General features: G+C 41.2%; 1 protein-coding gene across 1 annotated transcript in view; it reads left to right on the top strand.

Moving 5' to 3' along the window:
* The window catches only part of cachd1 (cache domain containing 1), a 104,975-nt gene that overhangs the window by 36,346 nt on the left and 44,449 nt on the right, over positions 1–24,180 (top strand). The window contains exons 2-4 of the mRNA XM_085251939.1: positions 590–652; positions 9,981–10,129; positions 20,002–20,108. Of these exons, the coding sequence (XP_085108065.1) occupies positions 590–652; positions 9,981–10,129; positions 20,002–20,108 (319 nt within the window). The remainder of the gene's footprint in view (positions 1–589; positions 653–9,980; positions 10,130–20,001; positions 20,109–24,180) is intronic.

Below are 24,180 nucleotides of genomic sequence, written 5' to 3'. Positions count from 1 at the left end.
GATGGCAGGCTTTTGAGTGTCCTTGCAAAGAAAGGTGGCTATATTGGTCGCTGATTTGTTTTTGTTTTGTTTTTGAATGTCAGAAATGTATATTTGTGAATGTGGAGATGTTATATTGGTTTCACTGGTAAAAATAAATAATTGAAATGGGTATATATTTGTTTTTTGTTAAGTTGCCTAATAATTATGCACAGTAATAGTCACCTGCACACACAGATATCCCCCTAAAATAGCTAAAACTAAAAACTACTTCCAAAAACATTCAGCTTTGATATTAATGAGTTTTTTGGGTTCATTGAGAACATGGTTGTTGTTCTATAATAAAATTATTCCTCAAAAATACAACTTGCCTAATAATTCTGCACTCCCTGTAGTTCTTCACCCAGCCGCGGTGATGGCTTTATTAGAGCTAGAGAACTTAATTAGCTTTAATGCCATGTACGCAGGAACAGGTCCTGGTTTGACTGAGTTTTACAGTTTGTTAATGAAAAAGGTTTCCTTTAAAGTGATGGATTTGAGTTATTGGATCTCGATCAGCGTTCCTCGTGATCTAACGTCACTCTCTCTGCTTGGTTCCCTCTCTTTACAGAGGATTTTCAGCTCGTTCGTTTACACCGAGAAGACATCAAACGGAGAGACAGAAGTTCAGCAGGTGAGTAACAAAAGCTTCCTCTGTCGTGCGTGCGTGCGTGCGTGTGTGTGTGTGTGTGTGTGTGTGTGTGTGCGTGCCTTCCTGGCCATGCGTGGCGTGCCTGTGCGCGCCATGGACTGTGCCTGTCATGTGCAGAGTTGAGCCCAGCAGCGCTGAACACATGCACCAGCCATCAGAGGAAAAAGGGGGTGTATTAAAATTCTGTGGCTGCTGTCTCATTGGCTTTGAAGTTCTCTGCCTGTTTTTCCACTTGTCTGTGCTCCCTCTCTCATTCCCCCCCCCCCCCCCCCCCCTCTGTCTTCCCATCTCCCTCTGCTCACAATGTGAGCACATAGCTTTCAGTCAGACAGAATAATAAAAAAAGAAAATGAATGATTTGTTTAAAAAAAAAAAAAAAGAACCCACCATCCCCCAATCCAAGAGCTTTTTTTGGTCGTGAATTAAAAAAAACAGTATGCACAGAATCCCTGGCATCCTATGTCACATCAGGCACGATTTGATTTTGTGTGTGTGTGCGTATTTTACTACTGCACGAGGGATCTTGGAAGAGTGACAGTAAACACCAGACTGGTAAACAGCCACCAGCAAGAACAGACAGGTTGATGTTTGTTTGCATTTCTCCCGCGACTATTTCTGTCTGTGCTCCAGTGTGTCATCTCATGCATGTGTTTGCGAAATATATACTATCTCACCTTGCAGGTATTTACGATTCCACAGGCAGCTAAAACTGGCTTTAAAGCGCTCTTCGTCCTTCGTCTCCATAGAAAAGCCGCCTTTCTGAACAGCTTGCAAGCCAACGGCAGTCTCTCATCTTTGAGTGCCTCTTGCTAAGGATAGTCGCGATTATGATCTTTAACACATGTCTCGCTAATTTCAGTTGAACAATTCCAACCTCTGTGTTTCCAGAAAGTCCAACAAAAAACAATAAATCTTAGCTTTCCAACTTGCGTTGCGTGTGGTGTGCTATAACAAGAAGCGATCGCAGAACAAAAGGTCCTCAATGTGGGCTCATTTGTAGCTGCTGTATGTCTGTGTCTGGCTAAGAGAGTGGGCAAAAATTCTCACTGAAACCCTTTTGAGTCGGGCCCCAGCTAATCCAGATGACAGCTCTGGCATAGCTGTGTGTGTCCGTGTCCCCGAGCCAAGCTAGGGCTCAATTAGGATGGTATCTACAGAGGAAGAGAGCGAGAAGAAAGACAGAAGGCAAGGAGCTGCAAAGGGGTCCCCTCTAACAGCTTCGAGTTTCTCCTCTGGAAATGTATTATTTAGACAGGCACACAGATGTCTGTCCCTTTCTGATGACACAGGTTCTCCCTCTTCCTGTCTGGCTTTCTTTCAGTCTTTCCTGTGAGTGTGTTCTCCATGTTGAACACATGCTGTCAGAGTGGTTGTCAATAATTAAAAATGCTGGCAACCATTAATGTTTTATCCTATGCCAGATGTGGCAGATGCTGCCTAAAAAGGAGGCTAAATGTTTGTTTTTTTTTCTTAACAAAAGAAATGACACATTTTTCTAGTTGCCCTAAAAAGTTGATTTTGGTCTTATTCACAGTGGGTCACAGCAGTGGGTTGTACTGCGTGTTTGATTTGGCAGATTTTTATGTATGCTGGATGCCCTTCCTCACACAACCCCAAAGCGATTTTTCTCCTCCAGAGAGCTCTCATTCTTACTTTTTAATATACAGCAGGGCAACCTGAGTAAAACAAAGAGGTCCCTTGTTTGTTTTATATGAATACATGTTTATTCTCTGTTTGTTTGCTTATTTATGTGCTTATTTTATGTGTTTCTTTAAACAACAAAAAAAGAAAAACAGAAAAAATGCCCATCACACACAAAAAGTTGTTAATATAAAACGTGGTATAAAAATTATGTTGTCTGAAATTTGCTATAAAATGTAACATTGTCTAATGGTGGCTCTAAAATTAAAAAAATGTCTATAAATATGTTATACTATAGAATAAGAACGCATTGATGAGGTAGCAGATTAACCACTACCATCGAGTTCATATTATATTATATTTAGCTTATTGTCTGTGCTTGTAAATTTCACTGAGGGAAGCTGTTTATGCTGTAGGGCTCATTCGTGAGATTCCCTAAGGAAAAAAAATCTCATTCATATTTGCTTTTCCCTCCCTTGATGACGTCACAGCAGTGAGTGGTGAGGTCAGGGCCGAAACATTGTGGTATACTAATAAGTACAGCACACACAATACAAACTACAAAATACACAGTGAATAACACTTATTATCTCTGCATCATGGCACGTGGTCGTGGGGGGGACATATTGGGGAGCAAGTGCAAATTTAGTCCTCAAAGCAGGGAAAAATGGGCATGCGTAAGAATTTGTTTGACAGCGACTGAATTGTGATGGCTACACAACTGTGTCCAAGCATCTCCAAACCTGCATCTTTTGTGGGGTGTTCCTGGTCAACAGTGCTCAGTAATAATAATGGATTGCATTTATTAGCACTTTTCAAGGCACCCAAAGTGCTTTACAATACCACTATTCATTCACTCTCACATTCACACACTGGTGGAGGCAGCTACGGTTGTAGCCACAGCTGCCCTGGGGCAGACTGACAGAAGCGAGGCTGCCATATTGTGCCATCGGCCCCTCTGGCCATCACCAGTAGGCGGTAGGGTAAAGTGTCTTGCCCAAGGACACAACAACCAGGACAGAGAACCCGGGGATCGAACCGGCGACCTTCCGGTTACAGATGAGCTTCCCAACCCCCTGAACCACTATCAAAAGAGATCCGAGAAAGGAACAGTAGTGTACCAGCGACAGGGTCGTGAGCTGCCCATCAGCCCATGCTGATCCTTGTCCACTGCATAAAGTGCCAACAACGTGCATATGAGCATCAGGTGGCCTGCAATAATGGGTCACTTTTTCTTTTAAACATAATGTGGATGGCTGTGATGTGTGTCTTGCTTACCTGGGGAACACCTGGCGAGCATCTGTTGGATGTGCTGGGTAGACAATTCAGATCCAGGGAGGTCCCGCCCTATAACTTGCAGGTCTTAACCCTTGTAATATCCTCGGGATTCCCATACACTTGTTTGCCATACACCTACGGGTCATTTTTGACCCGAGGACAACACAAGGGAGGAGCTGTTGCTAGATACCACAGTACACCTTCAGACGTGTAGTGGAGTCCATGCCTCGACAGGTCAGGGCTTTTTGGCAGTCAAAAGGGGACCAGCAGAAGTTTGAGGTGGGGTGTCTCATAGCCTTTTCTGTTTTCCTCAATTTCTTTAATCAGTTTTTTTGTGATCATGATTCAGATTGTAGCTGTTGGCTTAAGTAAGTAAAGGCTCAAAAGTCTGTTGGATTTTCTGAAAATGAGAAAAATGAAATTGTACCAGATCCCTTAAAGTATGTGATCAGTACTTTATCCTATATTCATGACCTTAAATCTGCATATCTGAACTCAAATGGGTAGTGTGTGTGCACACTACATTTTCCAATGTTATTGCCGTTCAGTGAGCCACTCTGGCTTCGGGAACGCATTGGAGCTGTCACTCAGCCCAGGCAGAGCCCTTTTCGCGATGTGACATTTAAGAAATGAAAGTAAAAGGACAGCTAAAAATGGTTCTGTTCAAGTCGAGAAATTAGGTTTGGATTATTCCCTCATTTCAGGTGCGAACTGCTAACATTTTATTGGCTTGCCACTATAGTCCTACACTGAGAAGAAAAGTTAGATTGGGTTTCTGTTGGCATATAAGGATAAATGTAAACAACTTTAGCTTGACATCAGATGGTATTTATAGTACATAGTTATAGTCTGCAATACTGTTGTGAACCCGTTCCTAATGTGCAACCCTATTGGTTAATTTCACGCTAACTGTGTTGGTGATTGTTCTTTAAAAGTCATCAGGGCAAGTTTACTATGACTGTAATGCACATCTTCAATATCTTTAGTTGTGCCCAGCTTACTAAAAGATGATTGTTTTGGAGAATGCCTTAAATGTCAATAAGATTTTTTTTAAAATGTAAATCTTCCCTTTCAGTTTCTGTTTCACTGTCTCACTATGCCTAACCTAATCTGGCAGAAGCCTCAAAGCTTCTCTTTAGTCTGATGAATCAGCAGCAAAACCCATCCATGACCTTTTTCAATGTAATTTATCCCAGACAAGATCGGTCAGGTTCTAACAACCCTAACATTGTGTACTTCTCTAAGACAGGTGATCTGTCACACGGCATCTCAGTCTATGCTAAAGTCCAGATTATGGCAGGGCTATTGCAGTGCATATTAGTACATATTATTGCACATGTTGTGTGTGGCTGGTTTTAGTGTTATGGAAATGTATGAGTGAAGCTGAGCGGAACATTAGCATAAAACTGAACCACACCCACGCCGCCACGTTAACAGATTTGAGCCGTCAAATGTTTTGTACTTCATCTCTGAAACGTGCTGCGACTTTAACGTTTTTACAATCGACCTGTTAACCACACATTAAAATGTACTTTCTCCAGTCATGCTGAATACCTACATCATTATGTCCAGAAGGAACGAGTCAGCACTCTAATAGCCTTGGAAAACTTCTCACCCTCATTATAAGCAACAAGTCCTTTATGAGAGGTTCGTTTATCCAAGCAGAGGCGACCCATGCACTGTTAACTTTCTATATAATGGCTGAGGTTTGCAGAATAGACCTGCATCCCGCTTTTACCAAGTCCTTTACCCCAACATTCCGAAGTAAGTTTTGGTTTGCCACAAATGCCGCTGCCAGCGACTGTGGTTGAAGGCTGACTGGCAAACCTCATTAGGTCCAACACGAGACTTCAACGAACATCCGTTCCACTCAGTCTGCTTTTGTGGCGCAACCAGCCCCACTGGGTGCTGCAAACCCTCCATATGCTGGTTGGATGGGTCAGAGATGGGAGAGAGGAGTTGTATGTTTTGGGGAGAGTGGTTAATCTGCAGAGCACAGGTTGGTTTTGGCTGCACCGGGCAGACTGTAACATGAGCTTGAACTTGCACAGCTAGAAGGTTCTGGTTTCTTTTAAGTCGCTCTGTTAAAACTCGAGCTTTGGTTTCTGAGTGACTTTCCCTCCTCCAGCTATGGAAACACTTCTTAGCGGAACACTGGCCTATTTTTCCTTTTCTTGCAAAGTTCACTTCAACTGATTTTCACTGTGAGTGTGTCCATGTGTGCATTTAAATTCTTGCCCCTGTATGAGTGGTCACGCTGGTGTTCGTGTTCCTTGCGGTGGAAGGTCAATAATTGCGGGCTGTGCCTCAGGCCCCTCCTAAAACCCTTGGAATAGCGGCCAGCTGATTAGGCATACAAGCGGTCAGTGGGTCGTGGTGTATTTCCCTTTTCCTGGATTCAATCTCAGCCATTTTTCAGGCAGCTGTAATTACGGGAACAAAGGGATCCACGTACTGTGGGGAATAAGCCTTTTTCTGTTTTTAACAAGGCTGAGGTGACTCAAAGTGACTTTGGAAAGTATTTACTGATTTGTTTTTCATTCTTAAAATTTACATATAATAGAAAACTATACATTATCTGAAGATTTTGTTACTTTATTTTATCTTTATTTTCTCTAAAATAATTAGATGCCACTTGTGGATTAGTTCGATCTATAAGGTTTTGGACAGTTAGACTTTTTTCTTTTTGATATCAATTTTGCACCAGTATATCACCATAATTTAAAATGTTAAGCTTTTAAGATTTAAAAAGCTCATATTTTGAAGGAAATCTTTTGACAAGCCAAAAGATTTGAAAGTAATTGTAAAATTATTTTTATTTATAACTTTGCATGGCATTCTCCAAAACTGTTAAAAATGATCCTTATTTATCCCATGCTCGGCCTTTGTGCAGCAAGCCATTGATGAAAGAATTCGATTAAGTAGATCCCTCTCTGCCGTCCTTTAATGCTTCCGTAACACTTGGAGCAAACAGTGGTTGGAGACTTCGGTACAATCAGAAATATTATGGCGTATACAATCAACTTGTTGCATGTGAAGACTCTGACCAGCCCTGCAACTGCTCTCAGAAGTGACTTTGGAAGTCAGTCTGCTATACGTTTGCAACTTAATGGGGTGAAGTGCTTTGTGATAATAGGGTGGTTTACTGTGACAAATAGGGAAAAGCGTAAATCTGTTGCCAAATACTGACATAGTTGCTACAAGACAGTGACTGCAATATGAGTGCTTAACAACCTTACTGTAACATATATAAAACAATAGTATAGAAAAATATAACCACAAGGAGTTGAGGACCCATTGAGTCGAGTCACCTATTGTAGAGAGAAGTGTTGCAATTGAATTTGTGCAGACCTACTGCAGAGTGTTGGAAATCTCTCTCTTCTTGTAAATTTGAGTAGACGGCAATTATTTGTAAACCTTAACCAAACACAAATGTTTGGAGACGGGTTGCCAACCGCCAGCCAAACTGTTTGTGAACAAAAGTGCTCACTGAGAGGTTGAGGTTGTTGCCTGGTAAACCTTTGGGTGACTAGTTGGTTGTTACAGCTATTTGCAATTGATCACTGAATTTAATTTTTCTCTCCTAGTCACAAGGGGATTGCCATCCTACTTTTACTTTACTGTGACTGAGCCACAAGACAGCTTTCTTCTGATTGGCTGCTCCTGATTAACGAAAGGTTTGAATGTCAGGTTTGTGCTCTCTTAGCCAAGGCTCTGTGTCTTAGATGACACATTCAGGATATCCCCTTCCTTCAGCATCATATGGACCCAAGAAACTGAAAATGAGGAATTAGATTGGTCTTAAACCTGAGCTTTTGGCTCACAGAAATTGCTTGCACATACTCTGACATTATTTTTTGGAAAGTTTCACCAGGTTCAACATCCACACCTACCAGTGCACTAGAAATGCTGTAAAAACAATAACAAAGCACAATAGTTCCTCTTTAATAACATGATTCCAAATTATCCTATGCCAAATTATGACCACCAGCATCATAAGACTATCAGTTCACCTTGGCCTGGGACTAAAAGCCGCAGTTACTGTTTATAAATGTACAATCATTCAAATTCAGCCAATCAGAATAGGGAAAAAGGTTTATGGACGATCTGAAGGGGGAGTGAGGAAAAGAAAAAGGCTTGTTAACAGGGCAATTTATAACAGATTACATACATGTCTTGCCTCACATTAGTTAGATGGAAGTTCCAAACAATTCCCCATCTTTTCAAGGTTTTTTTTTTTTTTTTTGGGGCAAACAAAAGCAAGAATAGGAGTGACTGGTGAAGAGCTGCTGGTGTGCTGGTTATTAATGTCCCCCAGGAGGCTGCTACAGAGCTGGTTATTAGTTTCCCCAAAGAGCTGGATCCCTGTTTTGAAAGAGCACTGTGATTTGTGTGCTCAACCAGAGCCTAGTCCTTCAAAGAAAAAGTATAATGTATGCTTGTTCAGGGGGGCAGCATGAAGGGCTCCAGTAAACACAGCTGAATTAGCTGTTGTTGCTGCCTTTGTCTGGAAACCCCATGTTTCTCCTCTGCTTCTCAGTTTCTGTGCATTGGTTTAAAAGTAAATTATACCCTAAAACAGAATTCCAACTGACTGGAAATTTGTGGGGATCTTTATATGCATATTTCAAAAACATTTAATATGGTAAAACATTTGATTTTGATTGTGCAAAGTTGTCAGCATAAGGAGATGAGAGAGAGAAAAAAAACGTGCTACGTAAAATGTGTTGCAATAAAATGCATGCATGTTGCAGTTGTTCTTTACCACAAATACTTGCATGCAGCTGCCACAAGCTCCTACGTTTCACTCTAGTTGCACACCTGTTGTATTTTTAGGTGGATTTTCTTAAATTATGCAAGATGTGATTAGTGGAAGTGGAGTGCGTTTGAGTTCTTAAATCCCCATCATTCTGCTATGGTTTAAGCAGGTCCAGATCTGTGCTGCTTTGATATCACTCAGCTTCCTTTTATGAATATTAAGTTGTGTACGTCTGCGCGCATGTGTATTTAGGGGCTCACTTTATGTCAGGATTCTTGGAGGTGTCATTCCCTGTTTACACGTTTATACAACAGCGTACAGCCACACCCCCAACCGACATATTTGGAGTTTCGTAAAAATAGGGCTGAATGAAGCAAATGAGCTGTGTCAAGCTGAGGACATGGGTGACATTGTTTGTAGTACTTTTCTTGTGCCTTAGAACAGTCCTTTTTCTGATGTTTCTTTTATTTTTATATATATAAATTGTAGGAGCGCCAAACATAGACGTTATCCATTTATATTAAAAGAAGGCTGAGAGGAAAGCTGAGGTGATTGTCAAACAAACTTCTTTAAGGACAAAGCAGCAAAAAGACAAAGAGAGAGAAAAGATAACAAGATTCAGTGAGAAAGAAGCCACAAAAACTCATGGCTCCTTTTGATTAGCAGCATTTACTTACATATGCCACTGCAGGGGGAAAAGGAAATAGTCAATCAGTCATGGAAGTAAACACACATGGAAGTAAACTGTTTGGACCTCCCACAAACTGTTAAACACGGATAAACTATTTAAAATATTAAAAGGCATTGCTTGTATTTGTGTCTTTGTAAAAGCTCCGCAATCTGTGTTATTGACTGCAAAGTTCTGTTTGACTGTTTCACTTGAGAATGTGAACAATTTCAGGTAAACGTTCACAGGTGTACAAACTGTTTGAAGTACACTTTTGCATTGCAGTATGAAACCACACATTTGCTGCAATGGTGAATTGTTGTTATCAGGCTGATGAATAGCTTTTCTGACCAATCAATTTTCACTCTGTTGTTGCAAAGTGAAGTGGTTATAAGAAACAAATGTGTGCGATCCGAGAACTAGCACCATTAATCATGTTTCGTACTATCAACAAAAATGTAGTGGTTTACACAAGCTAAAGATCCCCTTTGGGGATCAGGAAGGGCGCCTGGTGTAAAAAGTCTCCCTAATCAAACATGTGGTTCTACCTTGTGGAGCAGCTCTTTTTAAATAAGGAATTCTTTCAACTATCAGCAAAAAGAGTGCTATCAAAACTTATGTCATTGTCTCACATCTGTGGGTTGTAATCCCAGGGGGAGGAAATGTGTGACTGAATTTTTAGCAAATGGGATCCCACCATACTCCTGAACTACATTCCCGTCTTTGGCGCCATATTTGGCCCCTGATTTAGATCTAAGTGGGAAACTTGAGCCACACAAACGTGCTGTTAATATGAATTCGCCTCTCCTTGCACTGCCACTTGGAATCACGCAGACCAAGTAGCTGGTAGTTTTAAATGCAAAGTTGTCTGTTGGATTAGGCATGTGGGAATGGGGCGGGGGTTATTTATGTGTCACCATTAGTTTTTGTCTTATTGACACAGTTTTCATTTTTCCTTTGTGCAGCTGGCCAAGAAGATTCGGGAGAAGTTTAACAGATACCTGGATGTGGTGAACAGGAACAAGCAGGTGGTGGAAGCCTCGTACACCGCCCACCTCACCTCTCCGCTTACTGCCATACAGGACTGCTGCGCCATACCAGCATCAATGATGGAGTGAGTAGCTTTCTCTTTACAATCACTTTACCACTTTTCCTCGTTTCCTTTGTGTGTCTCTCGTAACACGCACACCAAAGTCTCTGCAGGAGGGTTCACTCTGTGCCTGTAAACTCACCTCCCACTGTTAGCACCTGCACTCAAGCTCTCTATGCATTGTTTTATGGGCCAGCTACACACAAATCCCCATTTCTCCCTTGTTTTGATCATCCTTGGATTAGTTATAGCCGTATTTAAATCGCATCATTTGCTGCCTTGAGCTAGCGTCATGCTCTGATTACATGGGAGCTTTTTAAAACTCTAACCATAAGATGGAACAAATTAAAAGGTTGGTTTTACCTCTTCTGCACTGCACCCCAACTACAAGTTTTATGGGACCTGGAGCCAAGGACGGCATGGAGTTATCTATAGAAAAAAACGTGGAGGTTGAATGGCAATTTCAATTTTTGCTTGTTTTTTTTTTTTTTTTTTTTTTTTTTTAAATCGCTTTGATGATAACAGCAGTAATGACCAAAAAAATCCAGTCGGGCTCTACTGGGTTAATATAATATATATAGCACAAATAAGAGAAGTTTTTTGGGGAAAATGCCTACATATATATTTAAAGCTGAGCTTTGGATTAAATCTGTCAGAGTTAAGTCCTACACTGAGACGGGTTCAAATTGGCCCAGCGTACAGTAGAATCAGATTTTTGGCCAATCATCGGCTCGAGCAGGGGGAAAACACTGTTCAAAGCCGAGCTCGGAGAAAAAGGGAGAAAGTGCCGCTTTCAGTTCTAATCTACAGAGCAGCAGCTGTCTCTTCCCGTCCGCCCTCCTTTCTCCATTTTTGTCCGCCTCCCTCCCCTTTATCAGCCGACGCTACAGGTTACTGCTCTCTGAAGTCTTTGCACCGCAGACTCCACAGACTGCAAGGTCACCTGTCTGTCCACCTGTGATGCAGAGGGAGGGGAGGCGGGTTGTACCTGGCTCAGGGCCATTTGCCACCTGTAGCTGAATTCAGGATGAAACATGTGTGTAACATGTTGTACTTACATGTAACCGTCGTTCACGCAAATGTGCTGCATTATCAGCCCATTATGCGTGCTTAAAATGCAGCTCTAAAACTGTGGACACAGGAAAGAAAAAATGCTGAGGAAAAATTATTATGCAAGACCTGGACGAGAATAATAGAATGATGCAGCGGGAGTTCGCAAGGGGGGGTTGTGGTGTTGGTTGTGGACATACCAAACTGAAGCCGAATCTGATGGATCCCTAACTTCAAAGCCTCTTCCTCGGGGGAGGGGGGGGGAAGCAGAGAGCTGTTTTGCTTTCATATATTTGAGCGCTCGCAGTTTAATAAAATATCTAAAACGGCTTATGCCTTATCTTCTAAAAGATAGCGGGTGCTCTGTTTGTTGAATGCGGGGAAAATAATTATTCGCTGATGAAAGTTTTCTTTAAAAACTTCTAGAAAGAATTAAGAGGTTTGGGGAAATCTGGTTTCTCTGCTTGGTTGTGAGGAAAAGCGTCTTGGCTTATGACCTCCGGCGAAACTGCGGCTCGTCTACAATTCCCTTTGTGTACTTGCTCAACAAACAGCGTATGTGTACTTTAATAGGCTTCAGTCATACCAGTAGCAGATAGCTGCTTATGTCTGTTTACAGACTTTATGCTTATCTAACCTAACTGGGTGCTCGCTCGTGGATCTAACAATCTTCTCACTGAAGTCTCTGCGATACAATGTTGTGCATTTCCTGATATATTGAGCGTTACGGCAAAAGCCTGCAGGCAAATAGCTCAACGCTGGAAATGGCCACGGCCTAGACTGGCTCTTTTTATGCAGCATAACATGTCGTATCTGATACAAGCGCAAACTGGGAGGAAAAAGCAACACTGTGCAGTTTCACTTCAAAGTTTTTGGTGTAACCGTTTCTTGACAAAAACATCTACTTCCTCTAAACCTGGGTATTTCAGCCGCCTACAGTGCAGTTTTATATCCTTTCCCAGGCACGTCAAACCCCTGTCACAACTTGCCTAGGGTGACCTGAGTTGATAACATGATAATGACCCACACCTTTTTTCACACCTTGGCTCATGTGATGACACACATGACCTACAAGTGGGTCAACGACCACCTCCAAAGGGAACGATACCGAATAGGGGTTAAATACCTGGAGCTCTCCAGCTTTTGTTTTTAGAATGTTGCCACAGATAAATGTACTTCCCAAACTCTCAAACTTGTTTATCTTGAATGTAAAAGAACAAACAAAACAAATCACACAAAAAACACGTATTGCTGCCAAAAATACATTGTGGAATATGTGCGGAGAGGAGTTAGCCCAGAATTGGTCCAGTTCAGTGTGTCCTTCACTAGTCTTGGGCATCAGCTGCTTCTCGGGGTTCCAGTCAGGTCAGCCAGTTTAGTAGTGGGGGATCAGGTGGTTCACAGGGTGTCTGCTAGTCATCAGGCTGGCAGGCTATCGTTTTGCGGAGGGAGGCCACCAAGGGCAGCGCTTAGCAGCCAGTGGTATGCTTTAATCACCGCTGGGTCTCAGCGACGAGCCCGGCCTGAAAATAGCAAATGTATGTTGCTTGTTTGGAATGGTGCGCATGAGCCCCTGTATGTTTGTATTTTTAACATCCAATCTCCAGGTGCTCATTTCAACAGTTTCACTGCTATGCAGATGTAAAAGTGAGAAGTGTGCACGGGAGCATCTCATGCATGGCACTTAATGGTGTCATTTCACCAGTAGTCCTTGAAAAGATGAGCTGCAAGTGAGCCGTTCAAAGAAAATGCCACGGATGTGATCCTCAAACGTACTTTTATGAGGTAAAACAATGAAAAATAAATAAATAAAAAATTGGCAGTGTGTCCCTAAAGACTGCTGCTGCCTTCAGGCATGCCCACATCACAGCAGTGTGTCAAACATCAGTGAGCAGAGCTTAAGCAGCGCCTGTAGTATAACAACACAAAGCTGGCACTTTTTGGTATACACCAAAGTATTCGGAGAAGTAAAACTCTGAGGTGATGATGACACTTGATGGAAACAAAGATTGTAACAAATTTAATTTCTAGAGGAGACAGTTTTCTCCGTAACCCTCATGGTGCTGTTTTATGAAGGCTATTGTTACCTTCAACGCTGAGGGTGCTCCATTTTCATTAATGATGACTTAATATTTAATTCTACTGGCATATGCAACTGATTGTGTCTAAATTGGAGGGCAGAATCACTACTATTTAATATTTATTTATTATTTATTTTTCTTGTGTTGCAGAATTGCTGAAAACGATGCCAAAAGTCTTTCTTAAGGCCACTCCGCAGGATAGCTTTACACTGTGTAGTCGTATCATGTGGGGCTGGGTGGGGATCCTGCAGAATTTCTAATACCTGCACTCATAAATTAAACATACGGATCAATGGTAGCATGGTGTTAATACCGAGCTCCTCTTTCTGAAGGAGAATTCTCACTATCCGAGCTGTCGGCAGATTTACAGTTCAGTTCAAGAGGATACATTGCGCCGGTGATCAGCTACTGGGACATGACATCAAGCTTATCTTGTAGTCTCGTGTTTTCACTGAGATCATAATATCTCTTTGCACGTTAGAGAAGGAGAGGGCTAAACACCAGGCAGGTTAGGAGGAGGGGGTTGTTTAAGTGACCCTAACAGGTGTAAATGCTGGGCCGCTGTCATAACTTTCTTCTATCTCCACCACCCCACCCCGTTAATGGGGGGGTTTCATATCTTTGTGGGGGGTTTACTATATTTGTGGGGACCAAAATCCCGGTCCCCACGAGTTTGAAGACATTTTTGAGACTCAAAATGTATTTTTAGTGTCAGGGTTACAATTGGTTATGGTTAGGCTTATGCTAAGGGTTAAGGTTAGGCATACATTTTTGATGGTTAGGGTAAGTGGCTAGGGAAAGCATGTCAATTAGATGTCCCCATAAGATATGAAAACCTGACGCGTGTGTGTATGTTTTGTGTCTTTATTGATAATAAAAACTGTAAAACCCATGAAACTACAGTTAAAATTTAAAATCTATGTACTCCTTCACATTTTCCAAAGATGTCCAGTGGCCCATATTTGAGTCTTTGCCTGGCTGATTTCTGTCCCCTGGACCCCATGTTTGACAAACCTGATTTAAACCATTAAAAGGTGTTATGGACAAACTACTTAGATGCAATCATTTTCTTCTTTTTCTCCAAGATCTCACATTTCTCGTCAAGTCTCCCAACCAAAAGAATAATCCAAGAACTAGAATAGAACCCCCCAATTTGTGTGTGTTGTGTGTGTGCATATTTTCATCATTAAAGTACTTTTTCCATTAGATCCCTAATATGAATGTGTTTTTAGTCAGTGTTGCTATTCCCGAGCACTTGAAAAGTAGTGCAGTGAAATCTCCTAAACGTTGGTGCTTATTAAAGACCACATGTGACATCATTTTTGGAGTAGTGCGCCAAGCTGTAGCCAGCAGCTCATTTACAATAGCAAATCAAACAGCCTAGTAAAGCTTTCCATGTCCACCTTGAAGCCAATTAGCGTGCAAGTTGACTGAAAATTGGCAACTAATATGACTAAAAGACACAACCCTGTTTCCCTTGTTATCACTGCATATAATAACTAGAGGCGTGGTGGTTAGATTTTTTTCTCTTCACCAAACAAACAAAAAACAGTTACTATGCGTGAAGGTGCACAGCTATGCAGTCAGCCTAAAAAACACTCCCGTTAAATGTTGAATAGAGCGTTTGGGCTTTGAGGATTTTACTAGAAGCACTTGTGAAGTGTAAGGAAAAGTCTTTGACAACAAATTCAGTTATCCAACTCTGTGTGTCTAAATCAACACCCCAGTATCCCAGTTATTCGGCCCATCCCTATTTTGATCATATGTATTCTGTGGGACACACCCCTGTACACATGATAAATATTAGTACATCTAAGTCTGGCAGTTGTCCTGACTTGTTCCGCAGTACACGCTGGAAAATAAGCTTGTAAGCTGGTGAGTGTATTTAACTTATTCATGAGCAAAATGAAACTTTATTTTATTTATTTTTTTACCCCTGCCACTCTTTGGTTCTTCCTGTATGTGATGTGACTCACTTGGTGGCTGCAAACTGTAAACATGTGAATTCTGATGTAGCTCTGATTGACAATAACCCTGCGCTTACATTTCTCAGCAGTTGCTCTTGTGAGCAGCGTAGCAGAGGAGCATGACAATCATTACAAACTGGCAACGGATTCATCGAGTCATACCCTATTACTTACTGAACAGGCCACATTTGGACACAGAATTTCCCTGGACTGAAAAAGTGATCTCTGCTTTTTATAAGCCTACACTTAGTAGCAACCTGCTATTTTGGCATTATTGCAAGCAACATTTCTCCCACATTCATAGTTTTTTGTACCGAATTATGAATTGATCATATACAGCTGTATAGACTAATACAGTTCAGTGTAGTACCCTACAGTAAATCAAAGTTTTTGTAGTAAAAGATTCATGTTTTTCTTGTCATTGCTTTAGGGATTTTTTTATTTTTGAAGTTCTTGGTAAAGGCACGTGTGTTTTGAGGTGTTGGTAATACTTGTCCACACTCATTTTCATACACGGGGGACACCAGAGACACATCTTGCTTTAGTGCAGTCTATGCAATGCAAATGCATAGCATCAAAAATTCACTTCAGGCTGTGTCCCCTGTTGTAGAGTAGTTTCTATACACCACACTTTCCTCCAAAATCAATTCTGTCTATTGATATTTCATTTGAATCCGTTTCGGTAGAGCTGCCATTGAGAGCCAGATACACGAACGTGTCTTCAAGCGCTCTCAATTCTCCTGCTAGCATGTTGCCAGCTTTACCGCTGCTACCGCCGAGGGACTGCAAACACATTAGGAGTGGTATTACTCTTGACGTTGGGGCTCGCGCAACAGCAAGCCCCTTCAAGGTAATTATTCTCACTGGGCGTTTTGAATGGCTTGGGACTGCCTGCTTTGCGGATATACGTGGCTCTTGCAGCAGGGGGCAACTTAATATAATAGATTTTAAAAATGGCTGGAAAACGGCAGGTGCTGCCTTATTTAGAAGAGTCTGCCCATTTTAGTCTGTGAAGGAGGGAAATGGGAGGGTTGGTTTTGGTACAAACTCAGCCCCAGTAAGAAAAAAGGTGATTGTTACTGATGATTTTGTAACTGTAGAACACACCTCTGCATTTGTTAATAAGCTTATTAAATGTAAGAATAATGTAAAGGATTGTGCAGAGGCCTTGTAACAATATTGGGTGATAGTTTGATAGATTATCACTGTCGGTTTTTGTGTGTGTATATGTATACATGCATATTAAAATATATATGAAATATAAAAAATGTGTGTGCGTGTCCGACCTTTTTGGAAAACGGATTTCTCTGCCCTCATTAAGATGTCTGATCAGACTCGGAGCTCTCCTCCCAGCTCTCCCTCTCTCTTTTTCGCATGTTTTTTGATGTGGAATTCAAAGCAGCTGCAAATGTATTTTTTATCTGGCACACATTTCGCCGAGCGTCTCTGCCCACCCCTTCTATGCAGAGTGCGTTGAAGGAGAATAGTAATGACTTTGGCCTTGTGGGACTCTAAATGAGCGGAGTTCAAATGCAGCCTGTACATCACAGGACCCGTCAATCAGCAACGGCCAGTGCCAGGTCTGCAAGCAGAGGGAGCCAAAAAGTGTGCACAGTGTGTGTTTACATGTGTGCACACGTGTGGTTGTATGTTGCTAACCCAGATGAGGGTGGGGGGGTTGGCAAGGTCCACTTGGAGGCATGGATCAAAGCACCAAAGCTTGGTGCGGTGCAGAACAGCCTGCTACTCTGCATACCCCCCACCCCCGTTTTGTGGGTATGGCAGAAACCAGCATTTAGAGTGAACAGTACATGTAGCTCATTTTAGGCTGTCGCTGGGCGCTGAAACAGGTGAGAAAGAACTGATAGGTCATGTGCGACGTTTCATTTTTTGACATCTTTAATACTTTTGGGCTTTTGTGCGCTCAAGGACAGTGCCGTCGTAGAGCCGCATCACACCAGGTTCCAGTGGGGACTTGTTAAAGAGCTAGGCCTAATGAGGAAGAAAAAGCAAGCAGCTGTGTAGGAAATGATGAATTCCAAGAGTTTTTATTTTTAATTGGCTTTTTAAAAGCTCATTGTGATTTGAGATAAAAGAATGCTGCTTATCCTTTTTTGGACTGATGACATCAGTCTTATCCCTGATTGCTAACAGTCAAGAATCTGCATTTTGGGAACACTAGTGCACTCTTATCACAATTTTGCCAAAATTTCCCCTTTTCCCACTCATTTTTCCACTGTGTTAGATCAGTCAGACCCCGAAGCCTTGCTCCGTTTTCACCACCACCATCTAGAGCGCTTTCTTTTTTTTAAGGCCCTCAAAAAAGATAAGGAGCAGACACTATAAATACTGAAGATGGTCTGGCCCACATATCTGCTTACATTTCCTGGTTAATTGCATCCTTCTTTATCGGCTACTTGGTCTGGTTTGGGCGGAGAAAGTTCAAATCTGTGGCCTCATTAAATGTTGACATGTATCACAAAGTGTCACAAGGGCTTGAGAACAATACGGTGACCAAACATTTCTGCGGTTCTGTTTGTTTGGAAGTTTGCTTTGTTGATGTAAATGATGGAGGCGGTTATTGTCAGCATTTCTTCTCTGAGCCCACCCACCATTCTTTTCCACTTTAATCTCTTCACATGTTGAGCATAACCTTAAGCTGAACTCGGAATGTCAGACACTGGTATTAATTGGCTCGACTGTCGTTACTGTTTTGTTAGCGTGCACCCATTGTAATTGTATATATATGTTTAAAGCCTATTTACATTTGAATTTTCACATTTGTGTCATATTTGTGTTTTTGTTAAACTGCACTGATGCATAGCGATAACTAACTCTGCCAAAAAAAAGAAAAGAAGTGATTCCTGTTCATTTCTCAATTTCTGCATAGTGTTACTTCATCTTAGGTAGTATTTGACTTAAACAAACATGTTGCTTGAGCAGTCAACGTTGTACCCTGTCAGGCTGTAAAAACTCTACTTTGCTCCAACCTTATCATTGTACATGCACATAAATTTACCAACTGTGCTCCCATAGACATTTTATTAGATACCCCTGGCTAGTACTGTTACACCCCCCCCCAATTCACACATTTTTTGCTTTCAGAACTGCCTTCCTTTCTTCCTCACACAGATGCCACACGATGCTGGAAACATTCCTCATGGATTTTGATCCATATTGAGTCGATAGAATCACACAGTTGCTGCGGAGTTGTTGGCTGCACATCCATATTGTGAATCTCCCTTTATGCCACATCCCAACGGCGCTCATGTGTTCAAGAAACCAGACTGAGATGCTTTGAGCTCTGTGACTTGGCATGTTTAAGTGCAGTAACCATCAGATGATGGGTACACTGTGCTCATAAGGGGTTTGACGGTCAGGAACAATATGTAGGTAGAATGTGGTGTTTAAATGATGCTCAGTTGGTGCTCAGTGCTTCAAAGTGTGCCAAGAAAATATCCCCCACACAATTACACGACCACTATCATTAGCCTGGCAGCATAGATTCGTGTTTTTGTGTGGTTTATGTCAAATTCTGACCCTGCCATCTGAATGTCACAGTAGAAAGCGAGACTCATCCGAACAGGCAATGTTTTCACACTTTTCTGTCCAATTTTTGTGAGCTTATGCAAGCTGCAGCGTCAGTTTCCTGTTCTTAGCTGACAGGAGTAGCAATCTGTGTGGTCTTCTGCAGCCGTAGCTCATCTGCTTCAAGGTTCAGCATGCAGCTTAAGTTGTAGCTTGCTTTTGGCTTCCTATCAGCTCAAAGTAGTCTGACCATTCTACTCTGATGTCACCATGGCATTTTCGCTCAGCAAACTGGCACACTCTGGATTTTTTTCTTATTCAGATTATTCTCTGTAAACCGTAGGGTGGCAGTGTGGGGAAAATCCCAGTGGATCAGCAGTTTCTAAAATACCCAGGACAGTGGGTCTGGCACCAACAACCATGTCTTTTTTTGTAGTTACTTAAATCACCTTTCTTCTCCATTCTGATGGTTGATTTGGACTTCATTAAGTCGCCTTGACCATGTCTACTTGCCTAAACATGTTGAGTTGCTGCTGTGTGATTGGCTAATTAGATGTTTGCAGTAACAAGCAGTTGAACAGGTGTAACTAACAAAGTGGCTGGTAAGTGTGTATTCCACAACCACAGAAAAGCTGCATTTTCACTGTGGTCACTGTAGTGTTTTGTTCAAAATGACACTGGGGGGGGAATGAGGGGAAAAATGAAACGTCTGACATGGAGACAAACAGCAGACGTTGGGACGCTTTAACAGATGCTTTGAATCATCCAATTAGGCCGACGGCCCTTCTTAGAATCACATTCATATGTATTCAGGGAACTGGGCATTAGCTTTGTTAGAGGAAAAAGCGGGAATCAAGCAGTTTTCCATGGAAAGTATTGTTCACTAGCTGAAACTTCAGCTTTAGAGGTCTGAGCAACAAATGATTCAGTTAGTGATGTAGTGTAGCTCAAATATAAGAAAGCATAATCTATTAGTTTCAGCTGACGTTTCATGTTCATTGATCTTATGTCTCCACATGCCATATATCTTTTATTAATTGTGCAATTTATGTAGATCTTGGTAAATATCAATATTTAGCAGGCCGACAAGCAATTCTCTAAAGTCTGATGAGCTCTGTGTGCACATCTGCAGGTTTTCGTTTTATAGGAAGTAAAGTGGTGGAGCAGTTGTAAATCTGTGCTGAGAGAAAAGCCAGAGCAGCTCCAACAACAAATGAGTTGGACACACGCTCTATAAATTCTCAAATGTTGCCTGTTTGTGTGCATTTAGGTTTGATGGAAACTTCAATATCAATGTCTCCAAGACCATCTGCTGTGACAGACTTTCCCCCACCGTCAACAACCGAGCTTTCAACCCCGGACGGGACCTCAACTCAGGTCTGTTGACACACACACACACACACACACACACACACACACACACACACACACACACACGGTACATACAGATCCAATGAGGGAACTATCATTTGGTAGTCCATGAGCTGGCCTGCTTTAACAAATTACTAGAGATGGACCGATCCGATATTACGTATCGGTATCGGTCCGATACTGACCTAAATTACTGGATCGGATATCGGAGAAAAATAAAAAATGTAATCCGATCCATTAAATATCACGAAAGCACCTCACAAAACTTGCAACACGCCGTAACTCACCTCAGAACGTTAGCACGTTGGAGCAGTATGCATCACGTGATAGAGCGGCTGTGGCATGCGGGACCTGTCGGTGGTCTGGATAGCACGTGGAGCTTCGATGGCAACCCGGCATTTCATCTCCGACAAAGTTATCCCGAGAGAAGTAAAGCAAGTGTGTAAGTCCATCTCTGAATGTTTGTAAAGCATTCCTGCGTTAAGCTTACCAAACGATATATGGAGCGACTGCCTCTTCTGGCTGCTACTTCAATCATGAAACTGCTTAATGATCAGCTGATCGGCTTTTCTGTCGTGAGTCCGTGTCTCTGGTTTGTTTTTGGCCCACTTTGCACCAGAAAGAGGAAACCAGCGGCTGAACAACAGCAGCACGTTTAAGCTTGATCAGCTGTTGTTAGAATTTATTTATTATTACTTTCTACTCGAGGATCTTTTTCTACGTAGCTGACGGCTGGTAACTGTGCAAGGGCGGATCTAGCAAAGTTTAGCCAGGGGGGCCGATAGGGCATTAACAGGGAAAAGGGGGCACAAAGACATACTTTTCTTTCTTATTCTCATTTAAAATGTCTAGCTTTTAATAAATAATTATCCGAATCTTACACCCAAAGTTTTAATCTGATGTAAAATGAATAGAAGTCAATTACTGTATATAGTAACTATTAAGTCTAATATATATACCCTAGTAAGCTATAGTACTTTTTCCTTTGGGAAGGTACCATCTGTGCAGTCTGCAATTTTGTTGAAGAAAGATGTTGAATCTATTTAATATTTCTTGAAAAATAATTGATTTCTGTGCATTTTTTTTTCACACTGCATCAAATTAAGGTTGATTACGTCGATTAAGCATCATGAGGTGGAGCGTGAGGGGTGGTTCCCTATTTTTTATTTATTTATTTTTGTTGTTGCTGGGAGTTGGAACCCTATTAGTTAGGTTGCTTAATATTTACGCTAAGTACTCTTTAAAATACCAGAATAGGGAGGATGGTGTAGGTTTAAGTTTATTAGATTGATCAGTATTGCTGAACTATGAAATATTTTTTTTTTGCATATAGGTATAACAGAATAGCTTTAGTGTAGTTGTTTTAAACTTGAGTATGAACTTATACAAAATGCAGCAAGATATTTAAAAAAAAAAACAGTTTTGTTGATTAAAAAACACTATATCGGATTCATATCGGTATCGGCAGATATCCAAATTTATGATATCGGTATCGGTATCGGACATAAAAAAGTGGTATCGTGCCATCTCTACAAATTACACACAGACACACACAACTTTTAAAGCATTCAAACTTTTAAAAGCCATTCTTTGACTTTATTTGAAGCAGGCAATCATTTGCCAGCAGTTGCCATGGCACCCAGTTTTTAAATTAAGAATGTGTGTTCTTTGCCTCTGCAGTGTTTTTAAAAAATATATAATTGATGTCAGATTAAAATAATAAGCTGTCTGTGTCCAAAGTACTCTGTTCGACTTTGATCTCTCATCTGCAGTTGTACTCGCACTTTATGTGTTATCATCCTGTTGAAAAAAGGCTTCTCAGTTTTGTTTTCATCAGCTCACATAAATCGGGTGCAATCGTATGCAATTGCACACATGCTGTACGCAACCTCGAAACTCCCCTTGTAGCTATTAGAAGTGATGGAAAGTAGTTTTATGGCGTTCTCCCTGCCTTGTTCCAAATTGCATAAGCACATTGCAGAATACTACCACATAAAACTCCCATATGTGTCTGCACTGCATGTCTTTCTGTATTTGATTAAGAATAAAATGGACAAAATTGACTAAAGGCAGGCAAAGGCAACTTTCCTCCTGCTGCTTTGTTTTCCCCAGTTCTGCTCCCTAGCATGCGCTCTCTATTTCCAGAAAAGAAGTATATGCACAGACTCCAGAATATTGAACCTGTTTCCTGATGTCTATTAACTTTACAGTTTTACTCAGTCACTTGTTAAAATCACTTCCAGCTATTCAGTGAGCTGCACTTTCATTTTTTGCTGGCCTTAGAGGTAAATCTCACTGATCAGTGAGAGACATTTTTACAAGTATTTTAAAAATATTGCCATCCAACGTTGTGTTGACCAGTTGTAATGATCAATTTAACTTCCAATTTAAAAAAAAAAAACAATTAAAAATGCATTCATTTATTATGTCCACATAATGCCCCTTAGTCACGGGTTGCCCTAGTAGCTAGTCCTTCCTGACACAACCCCAAAAGGCTTTGGGTCTCCTCCCCTAACTGAAGCAGAGATCTTTTATTTGTTAGGCGACTGTGTTAGCAACAACTCTGTGGAGCCAGTATCGTGCGGAATTGAGAGTAATAATTATTACTACTCAAAGCTTCCTAGATTTGGCTCTACAAATTGATATTTTCTAATCTAATGTTTGCTGCAAAATCCCAAAAATTTTCTGAGGACTTCTTAACTTACTTAGCCACATATCTGAGTCAAACCATGGATATAACCCATCTCCGTCATCTCATTGCTGCCTTCACCCAATTGCTTTTTCCCTCCCCAAATATCCCACCCTGGTACTTTTTCTGTAAACCATTCATAATGACTGCCATTCATAACACGTCACCATCGTCAGGGTTTTATTTTCCTTACGAGTCAGTCACGACAAGTTCATGTTACCCCTCCCCCCCACCACCACCACATTCAGCCCTCATTGACCCCCACACTCTCAGTGTATTCATTCCCTTCCATTTGTCTCGGCCCAGTCTAAACAAGCAGCCACAGAGGGGAGGGAGGGCCCGTGTGGGTGAGAGCAAGGGATAATTGAGAGGGAGAGAATGATAAATGAAGTTAGAGGAAGGAGGAGTGAGGGCTGATTGGAGAGTTTATTGTATTTTGTCCATTCTCTCTCCTCCTACCTTCCATTTTCTGTTGAATTGAAGGGAAAGATGGTGGATGGATTTGGAGATATCAGTACCAACAAGTTGGAGTAATCCATTTTCGGCCCTTTGTCTGAATTGTTTTTTTGTAGGCTGTCTTTTAAGAAGTTATAGCCACTGTCTAGGTTAAAGATGCTATGTGACAACAATTCATCCATCAATCTGAAGTATATGCACACTTGTACATACCGATATTCTTTCAGCACCTTTAACTCTCTTTAAACTTAAGTGCCACTGTATATACTGACTCATATTTAGCATGCCAGAGGCAATCTGCCATCTTTGACAAGCTGGCAAATAACAGTTTTCTTCTACTTACACAGCATTCATATGACTTTAGCTAAACTAATTATGACACTAATTACGGCATGTAGTATGATACTCAAGTAAAAGTGAAAAGTCGCCATCTAAAGCTGATTGGATCGGAAAAGACTACTCAAGTACTGAGTAACTGGTTGTAATGTCTGTTTTTTTTTAGTTTGTTTAAAGAAATGCACAAATTTTTAGTATTTTCAAATAGAATATATGTAAAACCATTAACAAAATAAGGCACAACAATTCTAATTTCCAGATTAGTTTTTAACAACAAAGCTTTTTTAACCAGTACCTACAGAAAACATTAGAACGAGGCAACTTCAACATATGTGTGTAGACACTAAAGCTAAAGAATGTCAGACTAGGGGTGGTTCTTTTAAATACAAAGAGGGAGCAAGCGAATCAGAAACACAGAGCACAGAGATGCGACAGGTATAATCAGGAAAAGTTTATTCCCCAATGTGGACAGCAGGAATAAAACAATAATTCTAAAAACAAGAAACAAAACAAACATCTGCAGTAAAATTCACCAGGAATAGATAAACGCAATTCTAACAAAACTATAAAATGTTCTTTGTATACTAAAATACCTCA

Source organism: Mchenga conophoros, linkage group LG17, assembly GCF_057382185.1.
Source record: "Mchenga conophoros isolate Kocher_MC1m ecotype Shallow Benthic linkage group LG17, M_conophoros_male_GT1.1, whole genome shotgun sequence".
Taxonomy (NCBI): Eukaryota; Metazoa; Chordata; class Actinopteri; order Cichliformes; family Cichlidae; genus Mchenga; species Mchenga conophoros.
Note: the sequence above shows the minus strand (reverse complement) of the source record. Positions and strands in the feature narration are given on the sequence as shown.